The sequence below is a fragment of the Remersonia thermophila genome, chromosome 2, assembly GCF_042764415.1.
Source record: "Remersonia thermophila strain ATCC 22073 chromosome 2, whole genome shotgun sequence".
In the NCBI taxonomy this organism is placed as follows: domain Eukaryota; kingdom Fungi; phylum Ascomycota; class Sordariomycetes; order Sordariales; family Chaetomiaceae; genus Remersonia; species Remersonia thermophila.
The window spans coordinates 883,529-906,324 of NC_092218.1; the positions used below are offsets into that span (position 1 = coordinate 883,529).

A 22,796-nucleotide genomic window follows, 5' to 3' on the forward strand; every position below is an offset into this window, starting at 1 on the left:
TTTCATCATCATGATCTCCCCATCCTCCCATCAAAACCGTCGCTGCACCACGGCCTCACAACCGCCCTCTCACACACACGCACACCTAGCTTAGCTGAAACAACCCACATGTATGATGACGCCTCTGGGATATCTAAAATAAGATGGGGGTAATCAAAAAAAGGAGAAAAGAAGAAAGTGGGGGGGCGAGAGAGGGAGAAAAGGAAGAAAAAACGCGTCAGCTGCGTCCACATTACGGGTCAATGCTTTTCTTCGAGAAAGCCGACAACCCCCTCTTCCTGACCGTCGTGAGATTGAACCTCCTCGGCCCGGCCGGGTGCTCTTCCTGAACCGAGTGCGTCGACTCGATCCTGCTCAGCCTCGCCGCCGACGTGAAATCGGCTGACGCCTCAAAGCTCGGCCTCACACGGTCCATGGACCTCCTCACGCGATCGTAGCTCGGCCGGGCGCGATCGATCGACGGGCGCGTGTAGATGCGCTCGACGGGCTGTGGTTGACCGCTGCCTTCGAGCGCCGCTGCCGCCGCGCCGCGCTCGCGCTCAAGCTCCTGCTCCCGCTCCCACTCCTCATGCTGGTGCCGCTGCAGCTCCGCCGACTCGCGGCTCTGCATAATGTACGTAGTCCCGTCGCTAGCGTTTTGCGTGCGCGTGTTATGGGTGGCAATGGACGGCGGGTAGATGGGACGACGGTCCTCGTCGACGCTGGCGTACTGCGCGTGCCTGCTGGGTCGGTGGCGGCCGCGTCCCGAGTGCTTGCCGGTGGAGGACGACGACGAGGTGGCCGAAGCGCCCTCGCCGGTGCCGTCCGCGATGCCCGCCATGGCGGCTTGGGCAGCGGCGTCGGCCTCGGCGAACTCGCCGTGCTTGGCCTGCTCGCGGACGATATCCACGTCGTAGGGGAAGCGCTGCTTCTGCACGCACTTGACCACGATGCGGGGGAGCAGGCAGATGGTGGGGGTGACGATGAGGCACATCCAGAAGGTCAGCTCGGCGTAGATCTGCGGCGCGGCCCGGTAGAAACCCGCGGCGTATGTGAAGGCGGTCCACACGCCGGTCCAGAAGAAGATGAAGATGTCGCTGATCACCACGACCAGGATCATCAACCAGTCCCAGCGGTACGTGTTGATGAGGATGTAGGAGTTGATGGTGAAAATGGCCGGGTGAGCGATGTAGGCGCCCAGCCTGAGGCGCTCGGCGACGTCCATGCCGTTACCGGCGGCGCTCGTCGTGATGGCGACGAAGAGGTAGGGGATGAAGAAGCTCACAACGGACTGGTAGGCGCCGTCGAGCATGTAGAGCCTGGAGATGCCATGTTAGCGAGCCTGTTGCGTTCCCGCAAAAAGAAGCTCGGTAGCTTCAACTCACCAGAACTTGAGCTGCGTCCACTCCTTCCGCTCGATACCGCGCCGGTACAGCTGGGGCACGGCCAGCGACACGGTGTCGCTCACGTCCTGGTCGAGGACACCCATAAGGATCACGGGGACCGACGTGAAGAAGAGGTTAAAGGCGAGGATGTAGGTGTACTCGAAGATGTACGAGATGTCAAAATCGCAGAAGATCTGGTACCAGAAGATGGCGCAGGTCCAGACCATGTTCTTGTAGAAGAAGTTGCTGATGGACTCGGCCAGGCGGCGGTACGACCAGCGGCCGTGGACGAGCACCAGGCGCTGCAGGAAGCGGAACTGGCCGATGGCGTAGTCGGACGACATGACGGCCTGGCGGCCCTCGAGACCAGCGATGCCAACGCCAATGTCGGCCTCCTGGATCATGGCCACGTCGTTGGCTCCGTCGCCGATGGAGAGGGTCATGACGTCGAGGCCGTTCTTCACCATGGACACCACGGCGGCCTTTTGGGCGGGGCTGACGCGGCAGCAGAGAACCGACTTGCACTTCTTGCACAGCAGCAGGAACTTTTGCTTGAGCACGTCGCTGAGCGCCCAGCGGAGGGTGAAGCCGTCGATGACGAGGGCGTGGGTCGGCGCCGGAGGCTCGTGGTCCTTCTTGGCGTGCTTGAGCTCCTCGTCGCTGCCCGTCATGCCGAACTGCTGGAGGCCGGCGTCGACCTGCTCCTCCAGGCGGCGGATGTAGTCGTCCTCGCCCATGAGGCCCGCCTCGTCCTCGTCCACCTGCAAGCGGACCAGCTCCATGTCGTTGTTGAGCAGGTTGCACGAGAAACCGATGTTGATGGCCGTCTCGACCTTGTCGCCCGTCAGCACCCAGAGCTTGATGCCGGCGTCGCCCAGGAGGGCGATGGTGTCGGGCACGCCGTCCTGGAGGCGGTCCTCGATGGCGGTGCCGCCGAGCAAGCTCAGGTCGCGCTCGATCTTATCGGCAACCTCCTCAAGCTTCTCCTCGCGGTTCTCGAGGGCGGTGGCGGCCAGGTCATGCTCCTTCCTCCACACCCGGTACTCCTCCTCGGTGAGCTCGCGCTCGGCGATGCACAGCGTGCGAAGACCCTCGACGGCGAAGAGCTCGAGGTGCTTGGCCGTCTCGCGGCGGAGCTCGGCCTGCTCGCCCTTCTTGAGGCGAGAATAGATGATGCTATCGGCGCCCTTGCAGAAGAGAACGATCTTGCCGTCCGGCATGCGGACGATGGCGCTCATCCTCTTGCGGCTCGAGTTGAACTCGATGGTCTGCAGGATCGGGTAGTGCCTGTCCTCACCCATGACGTTGAGGTGGACGCCGTTGCTGGACGAGCCCAGCACCGTGAAGCCCATGTCGCGGGCGGTCGCCACGAGGGCCGCCTCGTCGGGAGACTGCGCCTTGTACAGCATCTTGGGCGGGTCACCCGGTTGCTTGTCGGCGATGACGGTGTGGCAGAGGGCCAGAGCCAGCATGAAGCGCTCGTTGGCGTGCTGCTGCTCGGGGCCGTTCTTGCCGGCGAGGTCGTCGACGAAGTCGGGGGCGATAAAGGTCAGGTCCTCGTCGTGGAGGTAGGGGTTGTCATGGAGCTTGCGGAGCTCGCGGATGGCGCGCACCTTGGCCTCGGCGATCTCTGCGCGGATGACCTTGGCCTCCTGCTCGACGTTGATGCCCAAGCGCCTGTTCATGCCGGCCTGGGCCTCGGTGTACGCCTCGCCATAGGGCTGGCCGTTGATGGTGGCCTTTTTGAACTCCATGACGTTCTGGGTGAGGGTGCCCGTTTTGTCCGAAAAGATGTACTCGATTTGGCCGACGTCATCCGAGATGTTCCACGACTTGGGGATGCAAGGCTGGTCGATCTTGTCGTAGTACATGCCGACGTCGCTGTAGATGAAGAAGGCCTGCAGGGTGCGCACGATTTCGAGCGAAATGTAGAGCGAGATGGGGATCAAGTTCTGGAACACGATAAGGGCGGCCCAGAAGGTAATGAAACCGGTGAGGCCCGGGGTGCCGCCGAGGGACCCATACTCGAACCAGGCCTGCGAGGCGTCCGTCTTGGCCCAGGCGACGCCGTTGGCGAAGGCGGCAATCAGGCACATGACGGCCAGGATGACCAAGTTGCAAATGACATTGAAGTTGAGCTCCCTCGCGATGCGGGGCCGCTTGCTGGGCGTGATGCCGGCGTTCATCATGATCTTGGTGTCGTGGCCAGTGAAAACGACGACGCCGAGCGCCCACTCCGTGTTGCGCAGGTTGCAGCCACGCAGCAGCATGTTGTCGATGGTGACGGGCTCCGACATCTCGCGCGGCTCGCCTTCCGGGTCCCAGGGGACCCTCTGGCGCCACTTGACGGCGCCGTTGTACTTGTAGAGGTTCGGCTGAGGGGCCTCGCTCTCGATGATGAACTGGGCGCGCTCGCAATCGCGGGCGTGCTTGATGTTGCGGCCGCAGCGCAGCGCCGAGCGCACCTTGAGGTTGGTCTCGCCGTCCAAATTCTTGGTTTCGACGTAGCACACGCCATCGGGGTCCGACGTTGCCAAGACGATGATGTCGGCCGGAAGCTCGTCGTCGTTGTAGATGCGCACAAAGTCGCCCACGACCAGATTCTTCCACGCGTCGCGCTGAAACCTGGCCTTGCCGGTGATGGGCAGATCGGGGTTGACCAGGTTGCCGTTGAGCTTCTGGAGCAGGACGGCTTCGTCCTGCACCGTTGGCAGTGGTGACTGCACAGGCGTCATCTGGATCTCCTCGTGAGGATACGCGAGCGAGCGGCGGTGGGTCGGCGAGCTGACGCCGTCCCAATAGGAGAGCCTCGTCTCGATCGACATGCGCGGGTCGGCTCCCGCGAAGGTCCGACGAGGGGGTTGGGCGTCCTTCTTCCAGAGCCGTTCGAGGTAGTGCCACAGGACGCCGAAGAAGCGAGAGTTGGCCTTCTTGAACCTCCGCCACAGCGACACGTTGTCTTCCCGCACATTGACGTTCTCCCAGCCGACGAGGCGGTGGACGGGGGCATTGTTGAGCTCGTTGTCGAGATTCGTTCGGCGGTAGTCCTCGATGGCGTCCTTGATGGCGGTGACGCAGACGATAAAGATTAGGGGCACGCTGTTGAGGCCGGGGTTGATGCCGCCAAAAATAGGGAAGAACTAGATGGAAGGGGGCGGCGATTGTCAGCTCTCGCATCGCCCGCGACGCCCGCGACGCTGCCAGAAGGGAGGGGGGAGGGGAATCCGGATGGACTTACAACTAAAATGACAAGGAAGAGGAAGAATATGTTGGCGACATTTTGGAACTGGAAGAAAAGGTTCTTGGGGATGAAGGATAGCGGCGTGTACTTGGCGGTTCGGATCTTGTTTCGCGTGAACTGCTGGATCGGTTCGCCGTCCTCGTCCTGGAGCTCGCGGGGCAGCGGGAGGCCGAAGTAGAGCTCCCTCGGCCCCGGGCCGTCATGTTTGTCGTCTTGTTTCCCTTGGGCGGCGGCATCTCCGTTCGACGGCTTCGAAACATCGGACCCTCCGGATGCCCTCTTCTTCTCGATCGACGAGGCCTTGTGATGCGCCCTCCCCTTCAACGACAGGCGCTTCATGGAGCTGCTCTTGACCGTCAACTTCCGCGTTGCCCAGCGAGAGCGCAGCGTTCTGAGATCCAACTCGCCAACATCTTGGGCGCCATCCCCCTCCTCCGGTCTTTGAGGCTCCATGGCTGGTCACCGTCGGATGGCCGCCACGACCTGGCCGCGCTGGCCCCCGTCGCGAAACCAAGGTACCCGCGCTTCAATCTTGTTATCCCCCGACCTGATCGATAATCAATCGTGCCGTCGAGCTCGGATCAATTGCGCACCGACTCGCCACCCGCGGCCGCGGCTGGAATCCGGGGGGGAGGCACGGGGGCGTGCAGCGATGCGGGAGGACAGGAACGTCGAGGGCTCGGACGGCAAAGAGACGGCGGTCGGGACGGGTCGTCTTTGGGATGGGAGAAATGGCGGTTGTTAAGGAAAGAATTTGATAAGATGGCTCGATGGCGTTGGAGGTTGTCGGTGACAAGCGGGCCGGAAGAGCCGGGGTTTTGCAAGCAGCGAGAACGAGAGGACCATACTAAGGTGCATGGGACAGGCCGGGACACTTTGTAGCGCGCAAGGCGAAGACCCGTCTGGGGAGTCCCGGCAACGCGATTTGCATGAAACCTAAGCGGATAGGGGCGAAGGCATTCTCGAGGCTGAAGAGCCCCGAACAACAGGATCCGGACACTCCGGTACACGGTTTCGGAGAGTTTGTTGGTGGGAGCGAGACGCTGACGATCTGGAGAAGATTAGGGGAGCCGACAGTGTGTCGTGTTGCGTCGGGGGGGGAGGGCCGTGTCCGGGTGCCGCGGGCAAAAAAAAGAGAGAGAGAGAGAGCCAGAAAGAGTAGCCCCCCAAGCCCAGAACCCCAAGCGCAGCAATGGCCCAGGAAGACACAGGGTCCACAGGGGAACGGAACTGGGAGAAGGTCTTGGCGGCGTTGGGAGGGCATGGCTTGATTGGTCAGCGCCTTGGATTTGTGGCCCCGTTCGCGGCACGCAGGTGGGGTCCAACGCCGAGAGGTGTCGTCGTTCACTTGCGTCCGTCCATCCATCATCTAGAACCTACTCATCCATCCCTCCCCCCCCCCTGCGAAATCCGAATTCCCATCCTGCCTATCCTGTCAGTAAGTACATATGCGTGGCTGTCAGATCTTTTCGGCGGCGTCTTTCTACGGCAAAATCCCTGACGCACAGCTCTCAACGACGCGTGAGCCCGAGGCCTTTTGGGGGTTTGCATGGCTGCTCCCCACAGCTCCCGTCTGTACTTAGTAAGGTGGGAGCTGCGAGATCCCCAAGACATTCCCCCCAGCCTTGCCATCTTTGGGATTCCAGTGCGAAGGAGGCAGTGTTTTCGGTACCGTACCCGCTGAGCCTCTGCAGCAGGGCCCCGGCGACTTCGCAAGCAACAAACAACCGCCCTCTTTTATTGTTCTTTTTTTTTCAGCGGTTCGCATTGGAGTTCATCTAACATACACTACATACACGGTGCACCGCTCCGTTTCGCGTAGTCCGTTCGTATGGTAGGGTATGCGCTTTGGGTGGAGCTTGCAACATCCCAGACGTTATAACCGGCGGGGTCCTGAGCGGAGACGGGACGCCAGGAACATCCATTTTGGGAGATGGCCATCTCGTCACGAACCAGCATCTCGGATCGACGCCCCATCTCGGGGTCTGCCTGAGTTCCGGAATCCGACACGCAGGGCTTGGCCAAGGCGTGAAACCACGTTAGCCGTTGCCACCTCTCATGGCCTTCCCCATCCGCAGCGCTCTGTCTCCCGTGATTCCGTGTCGCAGGCTTGGTTTTCTTCGGTTCCTGTCGTTGGCGGCATGGCGCGCCGCAGAGATGGGCGTCGCTCGGCGTGTCGTCCGATGGCGGAATTGCGCCCTCGTGCAGCCCCTGAAGCGAAGCAGCCGCTGGCCCGTGTTACGCGTCCATCCATACCTGAACAGTCAAATCAATGCAAGCCCTGCCAAGCACTCCCTGGCAGCGCCGCTGGCCGCCCAACCAACATGTCTGGTAGAAGTGCCATAGTTACTGCCCGCCGTTGGGAGACCTAGCTGCTCGGCAGCCAGCACAAGCCTCGCGGGTGATGGGTGATGCGCTCCGCCCCAGCTCACGGTCGCACATCAGCCAACGATTTGGGTATTCGTGCTGCCTCATAGTAATGAGCATCGCCGGGGCGATGAAGGCATTGACTGTGCCGCCATCTCTAGCCCCAATCGACATGCAAAGACCTGGATTTCGGGTTCGTTCGCTGCGTGAGATCCTCAAAACGTTTCAGCTTAACCAAGGAAACTATGACGGCTGCACGGCACCAAGGGTTCGGATCAGCAGAATTGTTTCGTTGCCAAATGAAGCGGCTGGTATCTGAATGCAAGGGGAATGCCATCTCGCACGCACTGCCGTGCCGCAAAGGCCGAGTCTTTGAGTGTGGCTGAAGACCAACTCGACATCACGAAACGCCCATGCCGCAGATGACTATTCTCAATGGGATTCCGACATGGATGGTATCCAGCCGCAGCGGCGCTGGGGCAGACCGTCAGCCAGAGATCTGCTCGTTTTCAGAACCTCTCCGCATGGTCGTCGGCCTTGCTGGGGTGTTTTCCTCCTCAAGAGCATCAGCCGTAGCATTTGTCAAAGCAGAACCAAATGCCAAAGGGGTAAAACCCGAGTTCTACGGTTGTATGTACGCAGCAGCTACACAGTATGTGGATAAGCAGAAGAAGGCTACTGCGTAGAAGGGGACGGGGCAAGCCGATGGAGCGCGGAAAACGATCATGTGACTGCGTATTACGATCATCGTAATCTGGGCTCCGATGACGTTACATCGGTCATCTCTTTGCAACGCGGGTTCCCTGAGTGCCGACGCGTCAAGCCGCCAAGCATCTCTGACAGACGACGAACAAGCTGCAGCTCTTCGCCTCCGAAGAGGCCAATTTGGCACCGGCTCTGCTCTCCGAGATCCGCCATGTCTCAAAAAAACATCAGCATAACCAGCTTCTTCAAGCCTGTGTCTCAGGTTTCGCAGAGCCCGCAAAGCACACCGGCGCAAACGCAGACCACAGCCTCGCCAACCCCTCCCCCTCCCTCTCCAGTGCCCCATGTGTCCTTCTCACCACCCCCGGCCCCCCCACCGCCGCCACCCAACGCCCGTGACCGTGATAAAATAATCCGGGGATCCGACGAAGAAGATGACGACGACTTGGACACCGACGATGAATTTCCAGACCTGTTCGCGCTGCCCACCGCCCTCCCTGCCCAGCCCTCAGCGGCCCGGAAGGAGGCCGGTCTGCTGGGCACGCCACGGGCGAAGCGTCTGGCAGTCTTGGACCTCAACTCGTCCCCCCTGACCATCAACACGAGGCACAAGTTCGACATCGCGGCGCTCCTCAAGCATGCCGAGGCAGACAACGCCAACGAGCAAAGCCACAAGCGCACGGCGGAGCTTCTGGCCCAGGGATCTCCGACGGCAGCAAGCACCAGGCCGGGGGCAACGGAGGCGCCGGCCGATGGCCGCCCGCACGACAACATGCTGGCCATGTTGCCGGGCTCCGGAGACGGCCACGGCGACAAGCTGCTTCGCGCCGTGAAGCGGGCCGAGGCGAACGTGGAGAAGAAGGTGTGGTACTTTTTCGATCGCCAACCTGACGCCAACGAGGCTGCGGTCCACGTGCATAAAGCCTTCCCGAAATCAACGGCTACGGGGGTATGGTCCATGCTGGCCTCGGACAAAACCCGCTCCGAGGTCTTTGAGGACGGCTTGCCCTACAACGTCGAGTGCCGGATGCGGAACCTGCCCGACGAGATCTTCGAATGGGTGCTGCACGAGGCGCCCTGGGAGAAGTCGCGCAGGCTGCGGGACGAGTATGTGCGGCTCTTGGGAGCCTGCTCCCACCAAATCAGCCGCGTCCTGGACGAGCAGGCCGTCCTGGCCATGTTTCAGGCTCTCGGAGCATCTGAACGAGCCCTGGGGTCAGCGGCGGGCCCGCGGGGTGCAGAACCGGAGCAAGGCGGCCCATATCCGGAGCAGGCCCGAGTACCGCTGGAAACCGTCCTCCTCATCCTCGGAGCGACGGCACACGGCGCCAACCTCCAGGCCTTGACGCAAGCCACGTCCATCCTTCTCCGTCTCGGTATCGACCACATCGTGCGTGAGGACCAAGCCATCGCCACGGCCTATCAAGATGCCCTGCTGCGACTCGTATCGGCGGTATCATTCCGGGCGTGGAATAGCTTCGTAAGCGCGCCTTGCTGCCCGCCCCCCCCCCCCCCCCCCACAAAAAAAAAAAAAAAAAAAAAAAAAAAAAAAAAAAAAAAAAAAAAAAACCCCCGCAATTGCTCACCAAATGTCCCCCTAGTGCGGCGACGTCAGCGACTCCCTCTATAACCACACGCAATCCTCAACGCTTCGCTGGAACGCCGTCTCTGCCATCCCGCTCCTGCACGCACGCCTGGCCGAACTCCGCCGGCGGCTCGCGCTCGTCTTCGTCTTTGACGACCCGCGGCGCGCCTATTCCCCCGCCGCCGAAACATTTTCCATCCGCTCTGTCATCGACCGCCTCGAACACGCCGATGAGTTCGTCATCGACCGCAACACCACCGACTTCCCGGAGCTCCTTTCGCTGTGCGAGCTGCTCATCGTGGCGGTCGGCGACGGCAACCCCCCGCCCCTCGACGACGATGACGTCAGCCCGGAGGCCATCCGCCAGCACAACGCCGAGGTTGACGAGCTCGCGCGCAAGATCAAGCACATGTGGTCCAACATCCACGAGCAGGGGGCCGCCTACGTGTCCCGGCTCGAGGCGCGCTCGCATCTGAAAGACTTTGAGAGGAAGCTGCACCATGTGATCCGGACGAGGCCCAGGCCCAAGGAGGACATCTTTGGGCTGAACCCAACCGAGGAGGAGCTTGACAAACCGAAGCAGCAGCAGTTTATGAGGAGGTTCTTGGGCAAGAAGGAGCCGTCGGCTTCGACAAGGCCTGTAGCAACCGCGAGGACGGGGGGGAACGGGTAAGGGGGCTGCGGAGGATGGCAGATTGATGGCAGCATGCCCGTTTCATTCATTGTCTTGTGCTTGCTGTGTACCCGGGCTCCGGAAATTGTTCTATCACCCGACCCAACATGCGTTGCGAATTATCATACAGAATACCTAGATACCCACCCCTCTCCCCCCCAATTTCTGCGGCTCGACTTGTTGCTTTGAAGTCAATCACACAGAGAGCCGTCCATCTCCCCCGAAGATGTCCATCATGCATACGAAAAGGTTCCTCATGCGCGTCCCGGTCTCTTCATAGGTGCTCGGCCGCCGATGTCGAGATGCAAGTAACCCACCCACCAAGCAGCACGTAGCCAAAGCAAAGCCAAAAAAAAAAAAAAATGCGTCCCTCTCTTTAATCGTAAAACTTGCGGTTGGGGTTCTTCCCGAACAAGGCCTCGCGCATGGCGGGCAGAGCGCTCTGCTTGAGCAGGGCCAACCTCGCCTCAAAGGTGTTGTCGATTTCGATCTTGCCATTGCCGCCAACAATGACAGCACCACCGGCACTGGACAGGGCACCTGGTTAGGTTTCTCTTCAAGCAAATCTCCATCGGCCAGGGATGGGTCGAAAGACTCACCCCCCCTCGGGCAGGTTGTTGTTTTCATCAATCGTCGCCTTCACCTCCTTGCCCGTCTTGTCCTTGTACGCCTTGGCCGCGGCATCGATCGCCTTGCGGACCACGTCGTAATCCTTCTGCCTCACGCGGACCTGCAGCTCGGGCTCGTTCATCGCTTCGAACCCCTCGAGCAGCAGCGTCTGGAGCACGCCCTCGTACTTCTTCTTATCATTGGTCGGCTCGCCCAGGCGCTTCTCGGCGGCGGTGAAGATGTCGTCGAGCAGCTCCTGGCGGGCGCCGAGCACGCGCAGGCGCGTCTTGTTGGCCAGCGTCGACCGTGTGATCTGCTGCGACATGGTCGCCTGCTTGAACTTCTTGGCGTAGGTGGCGTCGATGGCGTCGGTCTCCTGGCGGACGAGCTTGGACTTTTCGATGGCGAACTCCTCGTCGGCCTTGATCTCGATCTCGCGCGCCTTCTCGGCCGCCTCTTGCTTGATGAAGGCGGTCATCTTGCGGAGCTCTTGTCCGACCTGCTCCGGGGAGAAGAAGCGCGTGAGCATCAGGGATCGCCATGTTCGGTCCTTAAGAGGAGGGATTTCGGAGAGCCAAAGGATTGGGCGGGGAGGGAAGGTTCTCGACGGATGGCCCTCGAAGAGGAGGATTGGGATTGGGCACAGGCCTCCGGAGCTTCCTCCGTATGGATTGGACTCATGTTCGTTCATACCTGGTCGTCGGACAAGGCGTGGACTTGTGACATCTTGACGGCGGGTTGATCGTAAACTCGGAGGAGCAGAGGAGTGAGGGAGTTCGGTTCGTGGATGATAGGCCGCCGCGCAGTCGACCGGGCGATTCGTGATGGCGAAGTACGATAAGAGAATGCGGGGATATCGGCACCAGCAAAGACGCGATGGTAGATTCGATCAAGCCACGGGCCGTCGGGATTGAGATCGGAGGACTAGAGAACCCGACCTTTTGGTGTTGCGGCGTGGTCGACGTTCAACCAACAGCCTGGCTGACGGAGCGAGGGTCCCCTCCGGCAGCTGCGGACCCTGCCGCGCCTTGGCAAACTCGATGGCGTGCAGCTGGAGTTGGAGAACCCACCAGCCACACATCACCAGCCCCACCTTCCCAATTCGATGCTGTTAGCCACCTAGGATCCGGCGCTCCGTGTGGCGGTCGCTGGGACAGTGCGATGACACAGTGTCGGCGCTGCCGGACCTTTTCCATGTCTCACCCATCGCCGCGTCACAGAGCGGATCCCCTCGTCTGGCACACCGGCCACGCAGCGTCGCTAGCTGTTTCGACTCAAAGGCCGTCGTCTCGCCTTGCGCTCCGTCATCCGTCCCATCCTGCATGCGCCGGGGCAACGAGCTGGCCCTGTTTGGCGGCCAGCAACCTTTGCTCATTCGCAGACCATACGGAGCACTTCACTCTTGAACAACAGGGCCGGACCAGTCCGAAGTGAGGCTTTCTCAAGCGGTTTCGCCGACCCCTGCTCTCAGGACTCGGAGGGCGCTACAGCACCACAGTGCCTTGGCCTGCTGCATCCAGGGTTGCGCTGCTGGCCACGACAAGCTTCGAACAAGCTTGGATGCATCAGAAGCCGCCGCGCCTGGTGATCGATCTTCATCCGCCCAACCCAAGCCCCACGATCTGTCGTCTGGACACGCAGCCGTCCTCGTCTTTCGCCAATCATCCATCCACCTCGTGTATCAACCAGTCGCTAAATAGCGACGTCGCGACAAAGCATCTCTGCGAACGGCTCTCTTAGAGGCTCGGAGACGCAATTGGGATCCAGCTCGCGCTTGGCAGTTAGCGGTCTGTCTCGCATCCGATCACCAGCGGTCAACCTAATCCTCAGAGCCGAGGCAATCTTCCGGGAACCACGCGCATTCTCCGCCGCCGTCAAACACCGCCCATCCGTACACGCTCCTCCCATGTCATTACGATAGGCAACGCCGCTGCTAGCCTCTTGCCCCCGCCGCAATGGGCCCTGTCGGCGATATGTCTCCCGGGGGGAGCATAGCGGTAGGTTGAGTCGCCCCCCTGGCGAGCAAGCTCCGTGACCCTCTTTCTAACTACTGGGACATCCAACAGCTCGGCATCGTCGTCGGCCTGCTGTCCACCAGCGTCCAGAGCCTCGGCCTCACTCTGCAACGAAAGTCGCACATCCTCGAAGATGAGAAAGGGCCCTACGACATCAGGCGGCCGCCATACCGGAGGAGGCGGTGGCAGCTAGGCATGGCCATGTTCATCGGAGCCAACTTGATCGGGAGCTCGGTCCAGATATCCACGCTCCCGCTCCCCGTCCTCTCCACGTTGCAGGCCTCGGGCCTGGTCTTCAACTCGATATGCGCCTCGCTCATCCTCGGCGAGCCCTTCACGAAGTGGTCGCTATGGGGCACCCTGCTCGTCTGCTGCGGCGCCGTGCCCATCGCCGTCTTCGGGGCCATCCCCTCGCCGGCGCATACGCTGGACGAGCTGCTGGAGCTGCTGGCGAGGCGACCCTTCATCATCTGGATGTCTCTCCAGGCCTTCTTCATCATCAGCCTTGCCGTGGCCACCGAGCTTGTCAGCTACCTCACGACGCTGATGCAGGACCATCGCTTCCGCCTGGCCCGGGGTTTCGCGTATGGCTGCATCAGCGGTGCGCTGTCGGCACATACCCTGCTGCTGGCCAAGTCTGCCGTCGAGCTGATTGTCAGGACGATCGCCGATGGCGACAACCAGTTTGTCCATTGGCAGTCGTGGGTGCTGGTGCTGGCCCTGGTCACCCTGGCCCTCACCCAGCTCTACTACCTCCACCGGGGGCTGAAGCTAGTCTCCACCTCGGTCCTGTACCCGTTGACGTTCTGCGTCTACAACATCATGGCCATTCTCGACGGCCTCATCTACTTCAACCAGACCGACCTCATCGGCCCCCTGCGCGCATGTCTCATCACCCTGGGAACCGTCATCCTCCTTTCGGGCGTGCTCGCGCTCTCCTGGCGGCTGAGCGACGAGCAGCACACTCCGGGCGTCGGGCAGTCGACATTGGCTCCGGGCCTGGGCATGGTCGAGGACACGGACGCCGAGGACATGGAAGAGGACGTTTCCCTCCATTCCTCGCTTCTTGGCATCGATGGAATAGAAACAGACGCCCTGCCGGCACAGCAGCCGGGCTACCAGACCTTCGCCGGAAGGCCGCCACCCGTCTCTCCCAACCCTTCCATCGCCCCCTCCACGGCACCCCGCAGACACACTTTGAAGGACCGTGCCGCGTCCGCCCGCCTCGCCGAACGCGCCGAGATTTGGGACGAACTCGACGACCGCAGCAGCCTCGTCGACTTCCCCGTGTCCCCTGCCTTATCCTCCCGCCGGCGCTGGACTGCCGCGGGGCTGCCCACGCAGCGAAACCCCTCCTTCGCGCCCTCCGTCGCAAGGCGTGCTGACGGGGCAGACGGGCCGAGCGAGACGGACCCGCTCATTGCGGGTTCGCCTCCGAGGCCGCGGATTCTCCAGCGCAGACGCCGCAAGTCCACCGGGTTTCCGGGCTTCACGGCCCGCCGAAACCCAGCCGCCGGAGGGCGGAGCTTGTCTGGCGGGATCGCAGGCGCGGCGCGCGGGCTCTTCAGATTCAGGTGGTGGGGCGGCAGCCGGCCGAGGTTAGGCACAGGGCCACCGTCCGACTCGCCGCGGTCAGCGTCAGGGGGCTGGACGACACTGCCGGCACGAGCAGAGCCGGACCTGGAGGCAGTTCGACCAGGGCCGCCATCCACGCCAAGCTGGACGCTGCCGTCACGCGAACCCGAGTCCGGCCAAGCACCGGGATCGAGGAATCTCGGGCTAGACAATGGCGCGATTGTTTGAAGGGCATGATTTTTTATCTGAGCACTAGATTGGGTATGGATGTGTCGCGGGCGTTCTTGTGGGCTCATGACGCGGCGGTTTGGATGATTCATAATACAATACAACAGATACCCTATTAGAGCAGGTGATCGGGATTTTGAAGCTTGCAACGTCTCTGTTATAACTTTCCATGGACCCTTGGTGTTCTCTCGTACTTGAAAGGATGTCATGCTTCAATCCCCCTGCCAAACCATTGCAACACATGTTATTGATCTAAGACAGCCTAGGGAATCCGTGCCACCGGTGTCCGCTATTAATACACGTACATGCTCTCAACGAATCTTGGAAGGGGAAGGAGAGAAAAAAAAAAGTTCTGCCAGAAGACTAGCAACAACGGCTGGGACGGGCCACCCAACCACGGAAGGGGCTTGAATGTAGAACACCACTCCTCCGACTTCATCGCACATGCTCCTCTCCGCCTTTCACCACCAACCCGCCTCGCTCCTACCCACGAACCTTTGGATCATCGTCCCCCTCTTTCCAACGGAATAAAAATCCCCAACCCTCGATCTCTTCCTCCATCAAGCTCCATCATCATGCCTGAATAGCCGGCCCCCCCTAGGTTACCCAAATCAGAGCCCATTCTTCTCATCGATATGCTGGAACCTTGCCCGCTCCTTGCGGTCCTTAAGCAGGCATGCCGTGGCCATGATGAAGAGCGCGTCGAAGCCGACCACGCCAAAAAGCGCCGTGAAGATGTTGTCGACAAACACGTTGGCGAAGCCCGTGATGGGGGCTGCGCAGCCGCGCATGAGCGCCGCAGCAGCCGGGCTGGGGCAGGTCGAGTCGGTCACGAAGGCAGGCGAGGAGGCGTTGAAGTAGCCGCAGCACTCGAACTATTTTTTTGGTCATGTTAGTTTTTGGTGGTGGTGGTGGTTGGTGGATAGGGTTCGAGTGGAGAAGGAACCAACCTCGATCTGCATCAGGCTCTTGATATAGTCGGGCTGGGCGACGAAGCGGGGGAAGAAGTCGACGCGGGTCTTGAGGGTGAGGATCCAAAGATAAAGACCGAGGATGAGGGTGAAAATCATGCACACGACCGACATCCATCCGGCGATCTTGAGCGAGAGGCGCGAGGTGGTGGCGAGCCCCGGCAGGGTTGCGAAGAAGGTGACAAAGATGAAGACGGCGTTGACGATGCCGGCGGTCAGCGGGAACCCTTGGTACAAGAGGTTCCGCGCCGCCTGCCGCCCGTTGGTGGGCACCTCATCCTTGATGTTGTTGACGATGACGCTGAAGGACAGGATGAAGATGCCCATCAACAGGAAGAGGAAGTCGGCAATGAGATAGGCGATCTGGACCTTGTTCGCCATTTTTCCCGGTTTTCTGCGTCCTCCACTGGGCAACGTAGCCCCCTTAGTCCTCCAAGCTCCTGTTTCCTATACCTCCTCCGAAATAGCGATCGATATCGATTGTGGTGGTGGTGGACGACCGGCGCCGCGAGTATTCGAGATGCTGGAAATGGCGAGGAACGGGCGAGATTGACCGGCAACCCCGGCACCCAAGAATAAACAAAAAGAGATTCGATTAAAGAACGTGTGGTCAAGAAGCGAAGGATGTAAAGACCGGCGATGTCTGTCAAGACATCGAGGACCGAGTTCGGCCGGCGACGGTGATGATTGAGATCCGGCTGTCGTCCGTCGACGGAGACGACCTCGAGGAACCGGAGGAGTAAAAAGGGGGGGAAAGAGAGAATAGAAAGCGGAAGCCCAGTTCCAGCCAGAAAGGAAAGAAAGCGTAGTTCCCAAGGCCGGGAGAATTAGAAAGGATACGCCCGTCTCGCAAGCAAGGCAAGCAAAAGGGAGAAGGAGAGAAACGTGCGGAGCTACGAGAAAACAGGCGAACAAGCGCCAGGCCCAAGCCCGGACAAGGTGGAACGAGAGCGCTTCGATGCTACGGCATCAGGAACAAGGGGCACCAGCCTGGCATCATTCACCCCATGGACCGTACCACCAAACGCTGCCAAACTCCTCTCGTCAAGCAACCGCCGGGCCTGCCAGGACAACGGGGCAATGGGTCGAGGGCATGCCTCTGCTGCTTCATCGGCTTCATCGTGTAGCAGATGGCTGTCGAGCGAGGAGCCTCGATCTACGCGCCCTGACGGAAAGCGTTTCAGATGGTGTCGGGGTGCTGAGGCCTGGGCCGTGATTGGGCGGCCGAGCAGCGAAGAGGCAAAAGAAGTGGGCCAGGTCCCTGGGCGAGTTGAGCCAAGAAAGGCGCCGACAGGAACACGCGGCGAACGACCGCCCGCCGTTGCAACCGGCGCCAGTCCCTTCATGTCGGGAGCGTCCGAATGGTTCTGAGAGAGGGGGGACTCCGGCAGAGCGGCGGTCGGCGGCTACGCACGCGAGATCTTGCAGATCGGGATCACCGCCGGCCGCATGGGCTCGTCGTTCATCTCGCGGTCCTGACGTGTGCATGTATAAGGAAAAAAAGCGACCGTCTTCGGTGTTGAATGGAATGCGTGGGATTGACCCAGTGGAACTTTTCAAGACACTGTCTAGGTTGAGGTTGCAGACCTCCCTGCTCAACAGGTGAGGATCGACTTGTCCGTCTTCATGGAAGCGACGTTGTAAATCCCATGACACCCGCGGGTGGTTTTTCTTTTCTTCTGCAGAGTTTTTTCTCAAGCAACTACGCAGTAGCCATCCTCTCCGTCCTTGATTCCGAGTCGTGTGTGTTCAGTTGATTCGTGGTCTTAAGTCCGGTCCGGGGCCCTGACGGGAGCGGTGAGAACCGCAGCCCAGAGTGGTGGTGATGGCTTCGACATTGTGCAGTTGCGCGTCATGCGGGTAGAACAAAAAGATGATGTGTGGCGGATCAGGCTCGTTTGATCCATGGTTGGCTTCCCAGATGTGTGAATGACCGAGTCTTTTTGCATTTCTCCATCTGAAAGGCATGTTCAAGCCTCCATCCATCCCGCGAGAGGCGACAAGAGGCGGATGGATTGCTGGAACCTTCGGACGGGTGGAGACTTCATCTCGTCCATTCCAAATGCGTCCGCATCGTTGGGCGAATCAGAGTACGCCTTGCTTCCGTAAGAAGCAGTTGCCCTTCCTTTTTCTCTCAGCATCCCCTTCGCCGGTGGGTTTTGGAAGAAGCTTCGGTTTCGAGCCCGAAACACCAGTTCAAACTCTAAGTTCAATGCTTGCTTGATTCGTGGTGCTCCGATCGCAGCCGTCTCATCCAAAATTAGACATCGTGTCGATCACCTCCCTCACGTTTTGGGGGGGGGGGGGGGGGGGGAGGAGGCGCGCAAACATCACCAGTATGAGCAGACAGTGCGAGACGCCGAAGCCGAGGCATTATGGCCTGGCCACCGTTCCCCAGCTTTACACTTACGCTTGTGTCGTGATCCACAGGAAGTTCCCCCACGTTCAACACCAATCCGTGTCGTCTCCGGCGCGCATGAATCGGCGACGTGCTTCTGTACTCCCGCTGCCGTCTCGAAAGAGAGGTTCTGAGATATTCAAAGTCCATGTCACCCAAACCACGGCGGTGGTGGGCCTGCTGGACACCTAGCCATGGTCATTTTCATCTCGCCCCCTTTTGGCGTGCAGGACAGGCATATTGGTTTGCAATGCACCGATCGTGCTCTCCCCGACTCTCTGCTCCATGATCACACGCCAAGGTCGGTGACCCCCGCTTTTGGCTGCATGCGGTGCGATGGAAGCCGAGCACCTACCTAGCCACACCCCCCGTCGGCCTGGGAAACGCGGCACACGCCCGGGCGAGTCCCGCGGCGTTGGTGGCCTGCTGCTCGACGCGTCGGTCCTGCGAACCTGAACCTGCACACAGGCAAGTCATGTCGACATCGCTGCTTCTAGATGATGGTTGATGGTTGTCCCCAACACCCGGTGCACCGGTATGTCACGTCTTTCGACCGTTTCTCCCGCCGCATAGTAGCCGCCACACCAAGCTTGCACAGAAACGTTCAGAGATCTCGAGATCTTGCTGTCTTTCCTGGGTCGACTGAAGATCCCAGACCCTGTGAGAGCGCGCTGTCTGGCAAGTTGACGTGGGGCAATGCAGCGAAGTAATCTCAAGGGTAGTTATGATGACCGATCCGAGGGGCTGGACCCATTCGATGGACCACCGGGACGTGACGGCTCTCGCAGGTTGCAGAAGGAATGATCGCAACAAACGTTTGATGAGGTCCCTTCGAGACCCTCCAAGTCCCAGCTGAACTCACCACCTGCTCTCTCGCCTAAAGCATGTCTCAGCAGAGACAACGGCACTGTCCTTGAAGCTCAATAGTTCTGGCCCGGAAATGCCTCCCCCCTTTTCGCACATGCATTTTGTCTGATTGAAATTCCCGATCATAGAGCAAGCTCTTCATTGGCCAAAGGCGCCAATATTCTCTGCCTCCCCCAGTCGCCGAGCGCGATGCTCCCTGTCACGTCTTCGCGGGGACGGTGGAGGTGACAGAGGCTGGCGAGATGCCGCCCCTGCAGACTCGGGGAGCCTGGTAGCACTCCCACGCCCGTGCAGCAAGAAACGGGCAGGCTGGCAAGCTAGCGTGTGTGGAAGATGGACCAGACCCCACACCCACAACCAGGACTCGATGTCGGCGATGTGTCGAGGCCGCGGGGCGCTGGGGGGGACTTCTATCAAGAGACGCAGGCGGGCTGCCGGAAGCATTACGCGCAGAAATTAGTGAGAATGGGCCCCCCCATCGGCCAGCCAGTCTCCGCTTTAACGTTATGGCCAAGGCGAAGAAGCACCTCAGTTGACGGGACGTGAGAGGACCCGAGCCCTTCCCCACGGCCTGCCGTTGAAACCATGTGAACTTCAGGTCGCTCACCCGTGGGCAACAAACATCGCAGGACGCATGCAAGCAAGTGAAGGGAACGTGAGGTGGGAAGAGACCAGAAGAAAAGAGCATGTAACTAACACTCGGGTTGGGTTTGGTTTGCCATGGTCTTTCCCCCACACTCTCTCACCTGGGAAAAGCAACTTCGTCTCTCTTGGTTCCGCAGGGTTTTTGTTTGCGCTGGCCGCAGCTTGATTCCTGGCCGCCAATCTCCGGGCGCCGCTGGGAGCCGACACGGTGTATCGCTTGCCGTATACACTGTGAAAACTAGCGGGGTGCGATCCGCACGGTCCTTGCTGACTGGGTGACTGGGCTTCTGAACGCGGCTGGCCCACCCTTGTCCTCCGCCCCAGCCAGTCACCTGATACGAGGGGGGGAAGAGGGCTGAAGAGTGAGCGTCATATCAGAGTCAAACAACAAAAAAGAACAACCTCGGCCTGGGTTGTTGGAACAAAGATTTCTCCATCTGATGTTGCAACGTGGATGTCAGTATGCGCGGCAGCTCTTGCTTTCCCCGATTTTTGTTCTCGCCATCGCGTCGCACTCGGCCTTCAAATCAGCTGCAGCATCGTGCAGGGTGCCCAGAGTCTAGCGCGTCGTATTCTCCACTTTTCTGCCCCACATGCCACCAACCCCTTCCTCCCTTCGCACCGTGCGGGCAGGCGCGGTGGACGCCACCCCCCGCCTTCGTTTCTTTAACTGCCTGGTCGGTCGCGGCCCGCAGCCTGCGTGCCACCACCTCGCTATCCTCTTTTCAACCATTCTGCAGTTAGGTTGCCAAACCTGTTCCGTCAAGGCGCGGCCCAGAACTCGACCTTTTGACTTTTTGACTCTTCCCGTGTTCCTGACAGGGACTCGACCTGACAAGCCAAACCCGCCATCCAAAAAGGGATTCACACCTCAACCCTCTTCTTTTTTCCCCCCCCAAAACCAACTGCACACCGTCTGGCGAACAGCCCGTTCATCCCTTTTCCCACACCACTTTGCCCAAGCTGGGACGTTCGCGTCGCACCGGCTCGGCAGCTGGCGCTTTTTTTTTTGTCAGCAAGCAAGCAACTGCGGCTGGGCGTGGAATAACCCCCCGGTGGGCTGCATGCCACAAGGAGCATTTCTTCTGGAATCACCCAGCAAATAAAAATCAGACTTGGACTTCCTCGCCTGCCTCGAGCGGAACACACCAAACTCAATCTAGCCACGCCCAACCGGGTTTCTGCGACAAAAGGCGACCTCTCCGTTCGACGCCAGATCAAGCCTAGGCCATCGGCACAGCGCTCAAAAGAGCATCTCCACCATTTTGCCTTTTCTGGTTGTTCGTGACACCCAAACGGAACCATGGCCGACATCACTGATCAGCACGACCAAACCTCTCCCACCGAGCTCGACGAGACTCACGCCGTCGCCAACGGCAATGCTCCCGTCGCCGACACGCGGGGCATCAAGCGCCAACGCCCCAACAACGGTGAAGATGATGATGATGACGACGAGAAGGGCGGTCGCGAGCGCCGCAAGATCGAGATCAAGTTCATCAGCGACAAGTCGCGTCGCCACATCACCTTCTCGAAGCGCAAGGCCGGCATCATGAAGAAGGTTTGTTTTGCCGCTTCCTTCATTCCTTCCTCGCACGCGTTTGCCCGGCGCACCTCGCGGCGCACTCGCCCGAGTCGGCTCGGCTGCACGCTGCAACGCTGCACGCGGCGCGAGGTCGCGTCGCGCGTCGAGTCTTTCCGAGAGACGAGGCCGCAGAAAAGCAGTTGCTGACCGTGTCAATCATGGCCAGGCCTACGAACTCTCGGTTCTGACGGGAACCCAAGTGTTGCTTCTCGTCGTGTCTGAGACGGGTCTCGTCTACACCTTCACCACGCCCAAGCTGCAGCCACTGGTTACCAAGGCCGAGGGCAAGAATCTGATTCAGGTATGGTGTCCTTAACACCCCTCAAGCATGGGTGTCTTGGATGCATTTCCTAACGCGTGCTTTCCACAGGCGTGCTTGAACGCCCCCGAGCCCCCGTCTGGCGACAGCGGCGTCGACGAAGGCCAGCCCGGCGAGTCCCCGGAGGAGCCCACGAGCGCCCACCTTCCGCCCCAGCAAGGCCGGCCCGGGATGCCGCCGCAGGGCCACATGCCGCCCGGCTACATGCCCAACGTCGGCATGGACCCCCAGCAGGCGCTCGCCTACGGTTACGTGCAACAGCAGCGGGGAGCCCAGTACATGCCGCCTTCCGGCCTCCAGCAGCATGCCGGCCACCAGTCTTAAACCGCCATGTCGACTTCTATCATGCCTTCAGCTCGTTGCAAAAATACCCACTTACTTAATGCATCTGTGGATTGTCACACTCCCAACCGACGTCCCTGCGCAAGGGCTTTCGGGGATTTACCAAGGGTCCTCTGGTCTGGCGTTTCTATCGGGATGTCTTTTTTTTCTTTCTCATTTATCTCTGTCCGCGGTTTGTTCGGCGGTCGTCTTGTCCTGGCTTTTTCGGTTATTCGCGGCGGCACACTCGGTCCCCCAGAGAAGGGTTATCTCAAGTCTCCGACGTCTTTCCTTGGAAGGTGACGTCCTTCTGGCGAAGGTTATGCGTGGCTTTAGGAATGGAACGGACGGGTTGCAGGAGCGAAGGGGACAAATTGTCAACACCTTGAGCCCAACGGGGGCAGGCTTGCGCACACCTCCAGCCTTTCCATCCCTTCCAGGCCGGTGCAGGTGTGTTCAAGCTGTGCGCCTTCTAGTGGGTCGTTGCAGCCTCCAGGTTTCGGGCATGTGATCGAGATGATTCAACGATCGAATGATATGGATGCATGTGTCACGAGCTAGGAGCGGCTGCCGCGGGTGAGATCGGAGAGGTCGGTTGGATGGATGAGTGTATGATGTCAAGCATCTGTCGTCTCTCCGCTTCGTGTCGCGATCTGCGAAGAGCAGGAAAGCATGGACAAGCGGAGGTGATGTTCTTGAGCTGATGTCATGTCTGGCTTTGCTTTACTGGACAAGGGAGGTCCAGGGATGATACAGGGTAGCAGTATTGCTTTTTGACTTTGCTGTGCCCTCCCGGTTAATGGGGTCGTCTGCGCCTGTACGATAGTCTCCAAAGTTAGCCGTAACTGCTAATCTGAGCCTTGGTGTTTTGTTTGTTTTACAGCCGGGATCGAATACACGGGCGCCGAAATGGACAAGGCGTTGGAGAGAGATCGACCATCCGTTTTGTCACGTTTAGAGGGTCAGCTTTGTCAAGGCTCTCTCGCCTCCGGGACAACTGGTAGTAGAAGGTAGTCTCCACTTCACCATCGTGACATTTCGTCTCCTCCGTTCCATGGTCTTCCTGGAAGCGTGGTGTTCGACCGATGTGGAGGCCATTGCCTATTTGGGCCTTCTTCCACTTACACGGCGAAGGAGTTGCCGATTCGGGAAGACTCCTCGTATCATGTGGACGTTCCATCGTCGAGCCAGGTCTCAATCTCATGTTCATCGAAGGTTCAGGACGCCTGGGGTGGCTTCAAGTCCGCTCGTCGAAGGGTAATTTTCCGTTGGGCAGACAACACGAGGCTTCAGTTGTCATGCTTTCATCTACCCACGTTTACGACTTGCCT

The 22,796-nt window shown here is 60.0% G+C and overlaps 6 protein-coding genes across 6 annotated transcripts; 3 read left to right on the forward strand and 3 right to left on the reverse strand.

Moving 5' to 3' along the window:
- Positions 1-232: 232 nt before the first annotated feature.
- Positions 233-5,058, reverse strand: VTJ83DRAFT_1700 (uncharacterized protein; the record flags this gene model as incomplete). Its single annotated transcript, XM_071007889.1, has 3 exons — positions 233-1,298; positions 1,365-4,504; positions 4,603-5,058. 3 exons carry the CDS (start codon positions 5,056-5,058, stop codon positions 233-235), a joined length of 4,662 nt encoding a protein of 1,553 aa, XP_070868240.1.
- A 2,830-nt stretch (positions 5,059-7,888) lies between these two features.
- On the forward strand, positions 7,889-9,935 carry VTJ83DRAFT_1701 (uncharacterized protein; the record flags this gene model as incomplete). Its single annotated transcript, XM_071007890.1, has 2 exons — positions 7,889-9,157; positions 9,279-9,935. The coding sequence occupies 2 exons, from the start codon at positions 7,889-7,891 to the stop codon at positions 9,933-9,935; spliced, it is 1,926 nt and encodes a 641-aa protein (XP_070868241.1).
- A 376-nt stretch (positions 9,936-10,311) lies between these two features.
- VTJ83DRAFT_1702 (uncharacterized protein) lies at positions 10,312-11,270 on the reverse strand (the record flags this gene model as incomplete). The annotated part of the gene is made up of 3 exons (XM_071007891.1): positions 10,312-10,462; positions 10,535-11,043; positions 11,238-11,270. The coding sequence occupies 3 exons, from the start codon at positions 11,268-11,270 to the stop codon at positions 10,312-10,314; spliced, it is 693 nt and encodes a 230-aa protein (XP_070868242.1).
- Positions 11,271-12,499: 1,229 nt separating this feature from the next.
- Positions 12,500-14,362, forward strand: VTJ83DRAFT_1703 (uncharacterized protein; the record flags this gene model as incomplete). Its single annotated transcript, XM_071007892.1, has 2 exons — positions 12,500-12,541; positions 12,611-14,362. 2 exons carry the CDS (start codon positions 12,500-12,502, stop codon positions 14,360-14,362), a joined length of 1,794 nt encoding a protein of 597 aa, XP_070868243.1.
- Positions 14,363-14,973: 611 nt separating this feature from the next.
- VTJ83DRAFT_1704 (uncharacterized protein) lies at positions 14,974-15,714 on the reverse strand (the record flags this gene model as incomplete). The annotated part of the gene is made up of 2 exons (XM_071007893.1): positions 14,974-15,237; positions 15,313-15,714. The coding sequence occupies 2 exons, from the start codon at positions 15,712-15,714 to the stop codon at positions 14,974-14,976; spliced, it is 666 nt and encodes a 221-aa protein (XP_070868244.1).
- A 4,832-nt stretch (positions 15,715-20,546) lies between these two features.
- VTJ83DRAFT_1705 (uncharacterized protein) lies at positions 20,547-21,468 on the forward strand (the record flags this gene model as incomplete). The annotated part of the gene is made up of 3 exons (XM_071007894.1): positions 20,547-20,801; positions 20,992-21,126; positions 21,196-21,468. The coding sequence occupies 3 exons, from the start codon at positions 20,547-20,549 to the stop codon at positions 21,466-21,468; spliced, it is 663 nt and encodes a 220-aa protein (XP_070868245.1).
- Between the last annotated feature and the right edge of the window lie 1,328 nt (positions 21,469-22,796).